We start from the raw sequence: 16,470 nt of genomic DNA on the forward strand, positions 1-16,470 counted from the left end.
AAGACTATAATACTTTCATGTAGAAGCTTAACTTATAAAAATCTACTGCCATAACAAGGAGACTGAAATAAACTTAAACAGCACCTTAGCAAATTTACTTGATAGCAGAGAAATGGCAGCCAAAAGGAACACAGGTTTAGAATATAAACTCATTTGTAAAATCTTAGAGAATAAAAGGAAATAATGAATCAAATCATAAAGCACAGAGGTGGTACAAGGTAAAATTAGTTTAAAGAAAGTTTGCCAAGAGATATAACTGAAGTCATCACAAAAATATTTAAGGAGGAAAACAGATAAGAATGGGAAGAAAAAAATGGAAAAGATATGCAAAGATTTTTATAACCATCTATTTTCACCATCAAGGACAGCAGAGCCACCACACCTAGACTCTCACACTGCAATCTTAGATATGCTTATGGAAGGGGCAGAAATGAGAATAAAGAAGACACATATAGGAAAAGAAATTACAATACACCAAGTATATACATAAGAGATTTACCCTGGAGGAAATACAACTGTGAGATCATTAAGTAATGCATTCACAAGCTATCTGATGATGGTTAGATATCAAAGTCATAGGGAAAAGTTGGATGTTATATTTTTTAAAAAGGCAAACAAGAAAACATCAAAAACTACCAATCTATATGCCTACTTTCCCATAGTTTTTATGAGACTTACTTACATATGCACTGAAAACATCCTCAATAAGGGTATTAGTAGAGAAAAAAGGGTAGCTTTTACAATGTTTTACATTATAAATGGTTGTTTTGGCTGCTTGTCCACGTTTTTATATAAACATTCAGTCCTGATTTGTAACTACACATATGGATGCTAAATTAGAAATAACCACCTTGATTACTACTAGATCAAAACTAGATCATAACATTCAGCGTTTTGTCTCTCTAAATGAATGGTATCACAACATCATGCTGGGAAAACAACTTCTTGAAATTTACATGATTTACTTATTCTCATAGGATTCGGCTTACAGAGGGAATAACATATACATTCAACTGGATTTGGAAATTTGTCTTATCCTACAGGAAAATAGGGGGGAGAAGGGGACAAGAGAGCAGGGGGATGATAGAGAGGAGGGCAGATTGAGAAAGGGGGTAATCAGAAACAAATGCTGCTAAGGAGGGACAGGGTCAAAAGAAAGAATAGAATAAATGGGAGGGCACGACAGGATTAAGGGAAATAGAGTTAGTTTTTCACAACATGTCTACTATGGAAGTATTGTGCATAACTGCACATGTACAACCTATACTGAGTTGCTTGCTTTTTCAATGAGGGTGGGTGGGGAAGGAGGAAGGGAGAAAATTTGGAACCCAAAGTTTTAAAAGCATATGTTTAAAAAAAATGTTTTCACATGCAACTGGGAAATCAGAAATACAGGAAATGGGGTACAGAAGTCTATCCTGCCCTACAGGAAAATAGAAGGGGAAGGGGATAAGAGAAGGAGGGGGAAGAGATAGAAGAGAGGGCAGACTAGGCGAAGGGATATTCAGAATGCATGCCATCTTGGGGTGGGGGAGGGGCGAGATGGGGTAAAAATCTGAAACTCAATCTTGTGGAAGTAAATTTTGAAAACTAAAATTAATAAATTTATATTTAAAAAAAGAAATTTACATGATTTATATCTAATAAATATTTGATCTTAATAGCCTTGACCCTAAATAAAATATTATTACCATACTGTAACTGACTAAAAAAGGTATAAAATACAAGATCCCACTGTGCTCACTGTTTATTATGAAAAGGCTTTTGATTCAGTAGAAGAAAACACTACCTTAAGGTCTCTCTTTCAACAAGCTGTTACCTATTCATACACCAAAATTATGAAATGTCTGTTCAATGACCTTCTCCATAAACATCAGGTGAGATGTAAAACTGGGAGATGTATACTTCCAAAAGATGCTTGCCATTATAATGGAAGAGAGGATCTGTGCATAGTCCAAGTTGAAGAGGGATATTCACCCTATAGAAGGTGAAATTCTCCATATGCATATATGCTTACAGATAATATCATGCTGGTTGCATTAAGCCCAGGGACGCTAATAAAATCTCTTAGAAAAGATCTAACCTAAAAAAATCTGGGTTAATTAATCATTCCCACAAGAAAAAAAAAGTCTATTACCTAGATGAGGGCATGCAATTGGATGGACAGCTTAGAAGGCTTGTGCATCAACATATATATTCGGGACAGGAAATATAAATAGACAATAAGTTGAGCCCAGAGTTAAATAGAAGGGGAGAGTAGGCTAAATTGTCTCAAGGAAATTGCAAAGCTGAAAAGAACCAAAGGGTTTTAGTACAAAAGAATAATTACAAAGTATAAATGACCACTGAAAACGTGTCCCAAACCATTAAGGGAAGTACAAATTAAAACAATTCTGAGGTTCTACCTTACACCAGAAAATGGGCAAAAAAAGAAAAAAGGCAAGAACAGTCAATATTGGAGTAGCTTTAGGAAGACAGTCACAATGATACATTGATGGTGAAGGCATAAAGTGATCCAACCATTATGAATATCAATTTGGAATTATGTTTAAAAAAAGTTACTAAATTTTCCCTATCCTTTGGTCTAGAGATTCCACCACTGGGCGCAGACCCTAAACATGTCAAAGACAAAAATAAAGGTCAAATTATATGCCAAAATAGAAATGGCAGCACACTTTTTGGTAGAAAAAGATAAAAACAAAGTGGGTACATATTAGAAGAATGGCTAAACTATAGCATATGAAAAAATATATTATTATTGTGCAATAAGATAAATATGAGAAATTCAGAAAAATGTAAGAACAGAAGCAGAACAAAATAAGCAGAACAAAAAAAATTTACAACCGTGTAAATGAAAAAAATCATTTGAAGGAAGTCAAACTCTGAATAACTGAAAAATCAACGAAAATCCCAGAGAACAGATAATGAAACAAACATTCCCCCCTCAAGTCAGAAAGGCATGGAACTATCAGAGCAGAATATCATATACTGTGGTCACTGTGTCAAATGTTTATGGCAACTGTCAGGGATTTTTTTTTTTGTCACAAGGTAGAGTCTAATCTAGAGGAGTTGAAATAAAGGTGAGGTAAAGACAGAAAGCATCACAAAAACATTGTAAAAATCTAAATGATGAAGTTCATGATTTAAGTAAAATTAAAATTTTAAGACAGTGAAAATATCTGGGAACTTTTCCTAACCTAACACCAAAATGAAATGGTATGGTATTTAATACATCCATTTTATATATATGTAAGTAACAAAAAATGGCAACAAAATCCTAGTGACATAGTACTTTTTTCATGCATATATTCTTATTCATTCTTCCTTAATTCTAATCTGATATCTTGTTTGCAGTATAATATTTTACCTATCCATTTAGTATGTAAAGAGATGTTTCAAGGTCAAGCAGTAGTTAGAATATATTCTGAATAAGAGTCTGGAAAACACTGAGAATCTGAGGAATGGAGGTCAAAAGGGTAATGGTAATAACCAGGAAAAGTTTGAGAGAGCCAAATACCCACTTCAAAAATCCTTAAATAAAACCACTTCTCAACCACATCTTCCTCTCAATCTCTCATCAATTTTGTTTCTAGAGAAAAATCCATAATTCATTCAAACCACAGCTCAAATTTGGAACACTTACATAAAGGCAGGCAAAATATGGCTCTGTAAGCCAAATATAACATCTCTATGAGGTAATGTAACATATCAAAATGGTTCTTCTATTTTTTTTTAATTGAAGTCCAAGTTCCTTTGCTTATAAAATATTTGGTCATACAATGGCAAAGCTACAGTAAAACAAGATGGCATGATTTTATGTTTTCCAGAGAGAGAGAGAGAGTAAATGACATTGTAGTTTCACTATTAACACCAATTAGCTTTGGAATCTATTTGCAATGCTATGCAAAAAAGAAAGAATGCTCCATAAAGAAAATTTTAAATTTAAGTAACACCCCTTTGAAAAAAGGTTCAAGTCAAGATTACTTTTTTTTTGTACTTTCTCAAAGCTAATTTCTGATACAATAAATTCAGAAAAAGGAAAAAAAAATTTCAGTTAAAGACTAAGAGATGAAAAAGCTTTACACTTTCATGAGTATTTAAGTGATCATATTGTTGGAGGCAATGTATAGAAGGTAAGTGATTTTGTCCATAAACTTTCAGAAAAAGCTGACTGTTATATGCAAAAATCTTTCAAAATATTCCATTTACTACGATTAAATTTATGGATAAGATGTTTTAATAATCTGTCCAGGCCACAAGTTAATCACACATTCAGATTTACTAAATTGGGCTGTTTAAGGGTTTTTATATATCATTTTCCCCGTTGCTTAGCATAGTATGGTATATATACTAAGAGCTTAGTGAAAGTCTGTTGAATGGATATTCAAATGAATGAATAAAATAAACAGTATAAACAAAAGCATAAGAAGCATGATTAATCAAAGTCTGAAAATACCAATTCAAAATTCATTCAATAAATATTTACCTAACACCTGTTATGTACAAAGTGCTATGCTAAACACTGGGAAATAAGTTGTTTAAGAAAGACAGTCTGCCTTCTTGTATCTTATGTAGTATAACAAGGGTATAAAACATCAAGTTATTGATTATATGATCATATAAGTATATTTGAGTTAAAAAAAAATAAAGTGCTATGATGGATTTGTGAAAGAACACTACTACCAACAAAGAGGGTCATAGAAAACTTCCTAACAGAGGTAACATCTGAGTTGGGCTTTGAAGAATGCGAAGAGCTGGGGGTTCCACACCTATAATCCTTGCTTCCAGGGAGACTGAGTCTGGTGGATCTCTTGAACCCAGGAGTTCTGAGCTCCACTGGGTTAAGCCAATTGAATGTCCACACCAAGTGAGACATTAATATGGCGTGTCCTCAGGAGCCCTCCAAAGACAAGAGCCATTCTCTAATAGATTAACGGTTAAATGATGTAATAAATAGGCATTTCTCAAGGGAAGAAATCCAAGCTATCAACAGCATACAAAAATGCTCTAAATCACTAATAAGAAGATTAATAAAAATTAAAACAACTCTGAGATTCAATTTCACACTTAGATTGACAAAGATGGCTTATCAATAATGGCAAGAAAAGATAGACAACAGAATCAAGGGAAGAGGCATCTTCCAGGTGTGAAGACACTGAGCATGTTTGCATGCAAAAAGAAAAGCGCTAGTAGGGAGAAAGATATGACTAGTAGACACACGAGAGAAAAAGGATGACTACAGGGTACACAGAGAAGAATTTGCCTAGGTGAGCATAAGGGTTATCTCACACCGTGCTTAAAAAGTCTTTTTAAAATTCTACTTATATTACTGAATTATTTGCATTTCTGTATAATTACCTGAAATCCAAAATATGCTGTTAATGTACCAGTACTTCATAACCAAACTACCAGTTTTTGAGCTTACCTACAAAAATAGTCGGCTCCTAATATAACGTATCATTTTGCCTTATTTCTGTAAAACTTAAAGGGCATTTGAGATAAAAATAAACAAATGAATGAATGAATAAATAAAATTCTGCTTATATAAATTAATATCCTGGATATGTCAGTTTTACCTATTATTAAAAGAGCCAGGAAGTATTTCTACTTAAAAACAGTAAACTTGAAAGGAATATAATTCCATTTAAAAAAAAATACTCATTAAACTAGACTGATGATACATATACCATTAACATGGTAAAGTTTTACTATAATCTGTGATAAATATGGCAAAAAAGTACAGCTATATGAGAACAAAAACTTTTTTAAAAATATGAATGTAGACTGGGTGTGATGATTCACACCTACAACTGCATGTACTGGAGAGAATGAGACTGATCTCCAGACAACAAGGGTGGGGTGGGGAGAGAGCCCCCTCCAACCCCCAAGAGATACCTCAAGGTTGCCTAAGGAGGAGCTCAGTTCTGAAACCAAGCAAGTCAAAGTTTCCTGTGATGATCAGTAGTGGGATCAGCATTTCCAGTCTGAGTGAAAGAGAAGGCAGGGAGGAAGGAAAGGAAAGAGGGAAGGAGGGAGGGAAGAAAGAAAGGAACAAAGGAAGGGAGGGAGGGAAGAGATGGGAAAGAAAGAAATGTTTTCTGTGAAATGTTCTATTTTATTTTTTAATGTTGTCCTGATCATTTTGTTGGAAGAACATGACTACTATGGAACTGTTTTGCATGACTACACATGTATAACCTGTATCAAGTTGCTTGCCTTCTCAATGAGGTTGGGTGGGGAGGGAGGAAGGGAGAAAATTTGGAACCCAAAATTTTAAAGACAAAAGTTTAAAAAAATTTGTTTTCACATGCAACAGGGAAATAAGATATATAGGAAATTTCCTACAGAAATCTATCCTGCCCTACAGGAAAACAAAAAGGGAAAGGAATAAGAGGGGGAAGCGGGTTGACAGAAGGGAAGACAGATTGGGGGAAGGGGTATTCAGAATGCATGTCGTCTTGGGGTGGGGGAGGAGAGAGATAGGGAGAAAATTTAGAACTCGGGGAAATCTTGTGGAAGTGAATGTTTGAAAACTAAAAATAAATTGAGAGGATGCCCATCAACTGGGGAATGGCTGAGCAAGTTGTGGTACATGAATGTAATGGAATACTATTGTGCTATAACAAATGATAAATAGGCTGACTTCAGAAAAACCTGGAAAGACTTATATGGTCTGATGCTGAGTGAAGTGAGCAGAACTAAGAGGACTTTGTACACAACAACAGCCACATTATGCAATGACTAACATTGTTAAACTGAATCCTTCTCAACATTACAAGGATCTAAGACATCTCCAGAGGCCTCAGGATGGAAAAAGCTGTCCACATCCAAAGAAAGAACTATGGAAGTCTGATGGCTATCAATTATTTTTACCTTCTGTTGAGTTTTGTTTCATCTTTCTGATAGTTCCTCCTATTGGTTTTAATTTTTACTTACAACTTCACTAATGTGAAAATATGTTTAATAGCAAAAGCCTATATCAGATTGTGCGCCGTCTTAGGGAGAGTGGGGGGGGGAGAAAGAGGGAGAAAAATTTTTAACTCAAAAGCATATGGAAGTGATTGTTGATAAATCAAAATAAATTAATAAAATTTAAAAAAAAACCCTAAAAACTAATTCTAAAAAACAAAGTAAAAAATAAAAAAAATTAGAAGACTATAAGCAAAATAAAATTTTAACATTTATTCTGAACTCCTGTTTTGTTCCCACTCCCCCCCCCCAATTTATTGAAAGACATGACATTTCTGAAGTGTAATGCAAATAAGCTATTTAGTAGTCAACTATAAATACTGTAAATTATCTAGGTAAATGAAATCATTTTTAAATAAGTTTCAAATGAGTAAAAATGTAACTATAAAATAGAAAACCAATTAACAACTTACATATTATAAATTAGGCTAAAAAAACCACAAAACTAACACCTAAGTTTTAGTAGCACTATTAGAATCTTTTATCCAACTGGCAATAATTTGTTAACCATTTATGGCAATTCAAAAACTGTACCTGGCACTTTTTTGTATTTTTCCATTTAAATACCACTTTTGCTAAAGATAACCATAAAGAAATTTTTCAAAAGTTTAGCCAACAAAGCTGTGTCTGGGAATGTATTTGGACTGTTTTCAACAGAATGTTGTATTTTTTTTGTGGAAATAATGGCCTAGAAAACTGAATGTTTTATATAATATGAAAATTCTATCAAACAATATCATGAAAGTAGTTCTATGAACATCAGAAGCTTCCTTTATGTATGCTGCTGCAAACCTTTGTTTTAACACTTCATAATGCAGAAAAAAATCTGAGTCCTATCTCATAAATTCTTTAAATTTGTTCTTAAGAAAAACTCTAAGGTACTTTTTCATTCTCACTTTTAGAAAATATGGGGTAAGAGACTAAATCTGCTTGAAAAGAAAAAAAATCAGTAGTGATAAGACCTTCAACAAGTCTCAGGTAGTGAAGACCAAATTAGTATAAAAATATTCTTTTTTCTTCAGTCTACAGTTACAATATCCACTTAAATTCTAGCACAAATTCACCATTCTTTTGAATACTTACTCCCTTCTTTCTCAATGAACACAATGCCTGGCTCATAGTCCCTTCACCTCGACTCCTGCCTTTATACTAGAGAGGCTTCAACATAGACACTGGTGTTCTCTCAAACACTAATTTCCCATTTTCATAATCTGCTCAACTCCTATGACCTACTCCTCCCAGTACATCTCACACCCTTGATCTTACCATTACTCCCAAGTGTTCCATGCTTCCATGATCAAGAAAAACTCTGAAACTCCCTTATTCAATCATAATCTCCTATTATTCCATCTCTTCCTATACTTTACTCCTTCAAAACCTAGTCTTCATCTTCCCTGTAATTTCTAATCCCTCTACTCCTCAGTACTGATTTTTTTTCCCTCTTTATCAACTGCTACTGATTATATGGAATGGTTCACTGAGAGGGGAAAGGCAAACGGAAAGGAGAGGGAGAAGGATACTGGAGATAACTACGATGATGTAAAAAACAGAAGATATCGATATAAAACTTATTTTAAAAAAATAAAGCTCTTCACAACCTGACTCCATTCTATCTCCCCAATCTCATTAACACTTTACTCTTCCCCACACATATTTTTCCCAAAGCCCATAAGAGCCTTCTTGCTATTTCTCACATGTGACACTCCACTGTCTCAATGCCTTGGCTATTGGCACATCTAGAAGGTTTTCCTTCACCTTTTAGAATCTCTCTACATGAGGCCTTTCTGGATGCTCCCAGGCTGCCAGAGCCTTCCAGGCCAAGGTTACCCATTAGCTTTATGTTTTGTATATACCTTTGCATATAATATTGCTGCCACCACCCCTTTCCTCCATTATAATATAAGTTTAAATTAAGCAAGGACTATTCCCCTCCCAGCTGTGCCTTTTGCTTTCTGAACTTCACTATCTCACACCTCAGCTTTAGTGTCACCTTAGAATCTCTTTCAGCACCTGGGGCCTCCTCACCCTGGAACATCTATCCAACCTGCAACCTCCCACTGGAACACCCCTTTTGCCATGCCAAGCAACCCCCTTCTCAGATTGTTGCGTTTTCTTCCTGGGGCCTTCACTTTGTGGGAGGACCCAGGCCTGCCAATCTTCATGTCATTTCCAGCTATGATTCTGACTTGCAGGTTTTTACGTCTTCCTGCCTTGCCCCTAACATTTCAACTCCTTTTTGTGTGTTCTCTTTCCCCGTTAGAATGAAAGCCCTTTGATGGCAAGGAATTGCCTTCCTTTTTGCTCATATTTGTATCCCCAGCACCTGCCACAGTGCCAGGCACACAGTAAGTGCCTAAGAAATGCTAGTTGCCTACTTTGTCTTTCATTTCTGTCTCTGAATCCCCTGCACCTAGTACAATGAATGGCAAAAAGCAGGTGCTTAATAAAAGACTGCTAATTGAGTGCTAGCAAAACAAGAGCTTTCATGTTATTATCTGTCTTCTATTTCTATTTTAGCTAAGCATCTAACAAAGCATTTCTTTTATGTAAAAAGTTTTGAGGACGGTTGTAAAGAACAAGGGTAAAAATAAAAAAGTTCAATTTAGTGTGCAAAATTACACGACAACTTGTTAACATAAATATCTATTTAAATTCAAATAAAGATTCCACTATATGTTTTCCTCTAAGATTAATGTATTAATGAAAATGTGAATGCTAACCAAAATAAGAATGTCTGGTGTATTAATATTCTTTCCACTTGAGGGAACACACATGAAATACCTTTTGAGGAATGATAATAACTGGTATTTATACCACACTTTAAATTTTACTGAAAGTTGTAGATAGATTACCTAAGGCTAACAACTATAAGGTATTATTGTAACTCATGGTTACACAGCTTGTGTCAGAAACAAAATTCAAACCCAGACCCTTGAGGACATGGAAACACATTTTCTAGGTTTTACCTATGTGTTGTTACAAAAGTTATTAGGAAAAGACAGAAATAATTATATTACAGATCAGTATTTATCTATTTATACAGTTTATAATACAAGATCTGTTAATTCATATTCCTTTTCATTATTTTCTCACGATGTATACTTCACTGATAAAAGCTCCTCCACTGGATATTATCCAGATAAATTAGCTCTTCATATTTATGGTTTTCCTGCTTCTAGTCTCTCCCTACTCCATGCCATCCTAACATTGTTGTCAAAGTGATTTTCCTTAATTTTTAAGTCAAGATCTGAGCACGTTACTCCTCAACTCAACCAATCTGATTAACTTCCTCTTGCCTCTAGGATAAACTGCAAACTCCTCTTTTTAGCTTTAAAAGTCCTATATACCCTAGTCCCAAACTATTTTTCTAGCCTCACTGGATGCTCCTCCTCCTCCTCCATTCTGCAATCAAGCCAAACTAGCCTTCTGTTACTCATACACTACAGTCTACCTCCCATTTCACATACTCCCTTACCCAAATACCTCACAAAGAACCTCTATTCCTATAAGATACATCTCAGGTACCATACGCTACATAAAACCTTTCTTGATACCCCAAAAGTTAGTGCCCTTATTCCAGGGGTGATGATGGAACTAGCCCAAATCAGCTTGAGAGAGCCAATTGTCAAATTTTCAGTGTAGGGATGAATGAATAAATGAACATGTATTAAGCACCTATTATGTGCCAGGCTCTGTGCTAAACACTAAAAATAGAAATAAGAAAGATGGTTTTTGTCCCAAAGGAGCTTACAGTCTAATGGGAGAATATATATTTATACCACAGAAACTGGACAAAAGTCACAAATCAAGCTTGACTTACTATTTGTTGACTATTTAGATAAGAGGTTCCCAAACTTATTTGGCCTAACGCCCCCTTTTCAAAAAAAGAAATTACTACAGCACCCCCTGGAAATATGCTTTCTTTAACTCTTTAATGCTTTTTTTAAAATTTGCATCATTTAAAAAATAAAATTTTTTTTAAAATGACACATCTTAAATTTAATAATTTGTTGTAAATTTATGAGTTTTTCCTCCATTGAAATTTTGATGAAACAATATTACATCACGTAACTAACTGTATACTATCACACTGTAAACAAGTTATTACATGTACATATTCCTGCCAATGCATGCTGGATTTCCTGACAACATGTGCCACACTCATTTGCCAACACCTGCTTGTTAAGATCTGTCGACAGAATTGACCACTGATCAGTTATTACTTGTATTTTGTGTGTTTATTTGGAAAATAATGTAACCACACTACAACTTTAATTCTGTTACACAACAGATGAAACATGTACGAAGGGTTTTTCAAAATTTTTACATCTTTTCTTCTTATCCTTCTACCGTTCCTTTATCTTTATTCAACGCCCCAATTGCATTCGACCCCCTGGAACACTGCAGCGCCCCCAAGAGGAGGTATCACCAACTTTGGGAACTTCTGACTAGATTTTTGAAAACGATGAAGAAAAATGGTAATAATGCGGATTAAATTTACAAGTGCCCACTGTCTCTCCCATTGTATCAGTATTCCTAAATCCTTCTAACATAGTAACTGGCACATCGTAGGTACTTAATAAATACGTGGTTATTGACTGATAATACCAATTTTTTTCCACTACACAGGACTTTTCTAGCCATTTAACTATAAATCTATTAGGGCTTCCAAAAATGAAACAGATTACCTTGTTAAAAGCTCACCATTGCTGAAAGCATTTAAACATGCTGTAAGATATGTTATAAAGAACACTGCTATATTGGAAAGAACTCATACTAGATGACTTCTATGGTCTTATTTACATGAGATTTACTATATATTAAACATTAAATATTAAAATAATTAAACAATCTAAAATTTTAATATTGTTAGTACACATTAAACAGGTCTCATAAAATGCTCTGTTGGCTAGGCTATATTGTTTCCAATTGAATTTGGCTTTTCCTAGGCTGAGTATACAACAAAAAATTATCTCATTTCTACAGAGATGGGATAAATTTAAAACTTTGAATAAAACATAACTTTTTTTAAAAAGTATTTCCTTATATTGTTTAAATGTTGAAACTTTATATTAACTAATCATTCTAATCCTCAATCTACGGATGCTTATAAAGAAAAACAATCTATTAACTTTTCCTCTACAGTTTAAAGCACTGTGTACTCTCTTAGAGTAAAAGTCATTTGTCTTTTTCAAAGTTGTTTCTCCTGGCAATTTCTTTACCGTCTGGCCAAGTTTTGTGTTAAAAATAAAGTACAATATTACAACATCCATTAACATTTAATGTGCTTAATGAGCTATGAAAGCAAAAATACAATGATCTTTCTGAATCAACCAAGTTAATCAATAATTCATTTATAATATCAAAAGGGCATATAGCTTATTTAGAATTTAAATCTCTCAACAGTTATGAATGTATATAAAAGATAAATTAATCAGACGAATATAAGACGACACCTTTTAAGAAAGTTTGTAAAACTTGCGAAAAACATACTTACAACATACTTAAAAACTTAACAGAAGAAATGTCTTTTTATACCACTTTCCTATCTCAGCAACACTGGCTGCTTGCCTTTGCCTCAAATACCATAGTTGTTTAAGAATAACAGAACTTTTATGTGTTTTTTGTTAATTCTACAAATGAGTCAACAATTATTAAATACAAGATGAAAATTACTTTGAACTTCTAATGTATCAGTGTAGTAGAAAATACAATATAACAATAACATATGTAGACAACAAATATGTGTAACAAAATCTGTAGATAAGATTTTAAAATTGTTGTTGAAGGGGTAATATTTTTGGAGAAGCAAGTAGTTCAGCAACTCTGTTAACACATATGATAAGACAGAAGAATTTTTGACTCACCAAAGTTCCTGTTCTAGGAATTAAGACATTCAGATCAACATATTCAACTGTAAGCTTGGTTAGATTTTATATACTAGTACACCATCTATCACTGAGGTGACAATCTTTTGTAAGTTGAGAATGTTTCTTGGCTCTATTGTCTAGTCTGTTTCTAGGATATAGATTTCTTTAGTAACTAAGGTACACTAGAACTCCCAATGGTTTCCAGTTGTCTTATGGACCAAATTGTGTAAAGACTAGACCTGTTAGGATCTGTTTATTTTCTTTTCAATTTAATTAGTTTTTTTAAGAAACAAAAATCCATTTTCTCTCCTTCCCACTCCTCCACTAAAAAAAGAAAAATAAAACCTTTGTAACAAATACAGTCAAGCAAAACAAATCCCTGCATTAGTCATGTCCAAAAAAACAGGCTTATTCCAGGGGACTTTTGATAGAGCATTCTACCTAGTTCCTCAGAAAGAGGTGATGGACTCAGGATTTTTTTCCAACCACATACTCCTAAAGGGATGTAATCATTTTCCTATATCCACCAATGTGCCCAGGAACTGTTCTCTATGTGAATAAGAATATTATGGAGTAGTGAGTCAGAACGAAGGAATTCTTGGTACTGGTGCCTTACATCTGTTTTTCTGGATAACTTTCTGGCCTCTTGAGTTTCTAAAGACCTTATGTTTCTTAACAGCCTGTCTGGACTTTTGAGTATGCTTTGATTTGTTCTTAGGTTCTCATCTGCCTGACTCCTTGCCCACATCACCTGCCCTACCATCCAATATTTATCTATGCACTGGCTTCTTGCTTGCATGGTTCCTTACACAATGACTACCCTGAGTATCACAGTCCTATTTTCTGACTCCCCAACCTTTGATGAACATTTGCTTCTGGCCTCCGCACTAAATAGTCAGCTATTCAGCTATCACCTAACATAGATCCATGTTTCTGGTACATTATCTCTCCTGAACCACATATGTGTCTTTATAAACTCTTAGGACTTCTTTGAACAGCACTTTCAGGTATGGCCCTAGAACAGACCACTTTCACAGATAATTGAAGAGGTTATACATAAGGATAATATATTAGCCAAACGTCATTCTCCAAAATGTATACTGTACAACATAACAAGCCTGAATTTGAGTTAATGTCCTTAAAGTTTATCACCAACAACCTCAAGGAACTGGCTGAGTTTACAGAATACCTTACATCAAGAAGCATTTATTCTATATAAACTACTTTCAAGAAACAGAAAGCAAGATGGTGACATCCTGACACCTTTCTCTGTATCTGGATTGATATATTCCATTTTTCATATGTACTTAGAATTTTTTTTCCTTACAGTGATGGATATGGACAGATGGTCTTTACTCAGTTTAGTCAGTCTTTTCCTTGTGACAAAAGGCAAAAATTTACCAGATGCCAGGCCACACTTATGGATGAAATTTGTGACCACAGAACAGAGTGAAATAAAAAGGCATAGGAAGGTACAGAATTTAAGGTCCTCGTTATTAGCACTATGCTTCAATGAACTGGAATAGAACAAACAGAGTCAACTGGAATGCAAGCCATAAAATACACTACAATGAGACTGACCCTGCCTTTGACTATCTTCAGTACATTTCAGTTTTAACACTATTCTTTTAGAATAAAGATGTATATTTATACCTTGTTTTTTAAGTTCTTCAATTTGTTCTTCCTTGAGATCCAACTGTTCTGTAAGTCTTGATGCTGAATCTAAGGCAGCATTTGCTTCTTCCAAGTTTTCCTTTAAGAGAAGAAAGCTCATTAGAATTTACTATTCAAATTCAATAGCACAGAATTTAGGTCTAGATTCCACATCATAAGAGGGATAATTAAAACTGGAGCACATTCAAGAAGGGCAACCAAGATGGTGAGGGGAAAAAAATAAGCAATAAAATAATATTGATGATCCTGAATTACCAAGAACAGGTTAAATTATGTTTAGTTTTCTTTAAAAAGTAAGGTATTGCACCTTAGACATGATATAAAATAAAGAACAATAAACTCAAAAACTTGGATTCTGGTCATACACTGGGCTTAGTAAAATCATTTTAACTCATTGGGCCAAAGTTTACTTATCTAAAATAATGAAATTGAACCAGATGATCTCTAAGCTTCCCATCAATGCAAACACTCTATGAATTAGACAGATGCCAACAAAAACGATTAAAATAAATTTCAGTATCTAGAGACATAATCTTCAGTTATCTAGAAAGCTCACTAATGCGGCATAGTTTATTCCTCAAAGATGCCAGATAATTGCAGACTTGGACGATGTGGTTTTGGATCCTGACTTTCCACATATTAGCTGTGTGACTTTGGTCAAGTCACAACCTCTCTGAGTCTCAACAGCATATAGTGAAAAGAATACTGGAAAGGAAACCAGTAAAACTGAACTTCAATGTTGGCTTTATCACTCCCTGGCTACATGATCATGATTCATTCCCCCTCTCTGTATCTTTTGGCCTCTTCATCTGCAAAATGAAGTGGCTAGACTAAAAGATCCCTAACAAATGGCCTAAGGAAATCTAAAACTGATTATGGCAATGATCTCAGAAATAGGAATACTACTGTTTATGCTAACAATCCACAGAAGTGCTATGAATATCAGAAATTATTATGAGATTTAGTGTATTTAAAGTTTTTGAAACTACAAAAATCTCTAAACATCAGATGTCAGTATAGTAATGCTATAATGTACCAACCAGACACAGAATCCAATCATGCCTTATAAAATTATCTGCTCCAAATAAAATAAAAAGGGGGTCAGGATGGGGGCAATGTCTCTACAATCAGAGAAGAGCAAAAGTGAAATGAATACCTGTACAAATAAAGATGAATGTAGGTTGTGTGTGTGTCTGATTTTGTAGGTATTACTTCTATTTCCAAAGTTGCTCTGGCTAAAGAGACTTACACTGACTCAATTTCCTACCTCAATTTTAAGATGTATATATATATACACACACATATATATATATATATATATATATATATATATATATATATATATATATATATATGTGTGTGTGTGTGTATGTATGTATGTATGTATGTATGTATGTATAGACATATGTATGTACACATATGTATATACGGGCTACAGTTATTTATTCCCAAATATTTTTAAATGCCTAGTGGCAGAGAGTAATTTATTTTTCGCCAATAAAAAAATATACAGTTTGGAAATCAAACAATGCGCTCAAAGCCAGAAATTGAAAGGCAAAACTTATTCCCTTGAGTTTATTACAGTGTTCTCCTTTATTATACTCAAGAGCTCTCTAATATTTATCCTGATTTTACATCATTTCACACATATACGTTAATTGTTCAAAGAAATAAGAATAAGAAATCTATAAGAGATTTTGCATACTTAAAAGGAAATCCCTTATACTTACCTGTAATGATGTAACCTGTCCTTCTAGATTCTCTGCTTTTCTCTTCCATGCAGTCATCTCTTTCTTTTGCTTTTCTAGTTCAGCTGAATACATAGCTTTTTCTTCTACAAAAAAGTTTATTATTTATGTTTTTCATTTTATTTAAACTTTCATACACATTTTAACAAGCTTTCAGTAATGCAACAGAAACGTCTGAAATGCTCTCTTAACGGGAAAGTTTAACTTTA

At 34.0% G+C, this 16,470-nt stretch overlaps 1 protein-coding gene across 3 annotated transcripts in view; it reads right to left on the bottom strand.

The window, feature by feature from the left end:
* TRIP11 (thyroid hormone receptor interactor 11) overlaps nt 1-16,470 on the bottom strand; it is a 96,912-nt gene that overhangs the window by 21,257 nt on the left and 59,185 nt on the right. For all 3 annotated transcript variants that reach the window (XM_021004266.2, XM_021004265.2, XM_021004267.2), the window contains exons 15-16: nt 16,244-16,347; nt 14,493-14,592 (exon numbers count right to left, since the gene is read on the bottom strand). In XM_021004266.2, the coding sequence (XP_020859925.1) occupies nt 14,493-14,592; nt 16,244-16,347 (204 nt within the window). The remainder of the gene's footprint in view (nt 1-14,492; nt 14,593-16,243; nt 16,348-16,470) is intronic.

This window comes from Phascolarctos cinereus, unplaced genomic scaffold, assembly GCF_003287225.1.
Source record: "Phascolarctos cinereus isolate Bilbo 61053 unplaced genomic scaffold, phaCin_HiC Scaffold_3;HRSCAF=262, whole genome shotgun sequence".
Classification (NCBI taxonomy): Eukaryota; Metazoa; Chordata; class Mammalia; order Diprotodontia; family Phascolarctidae; genus Phascolarctos; species Phascolarctos cinereus.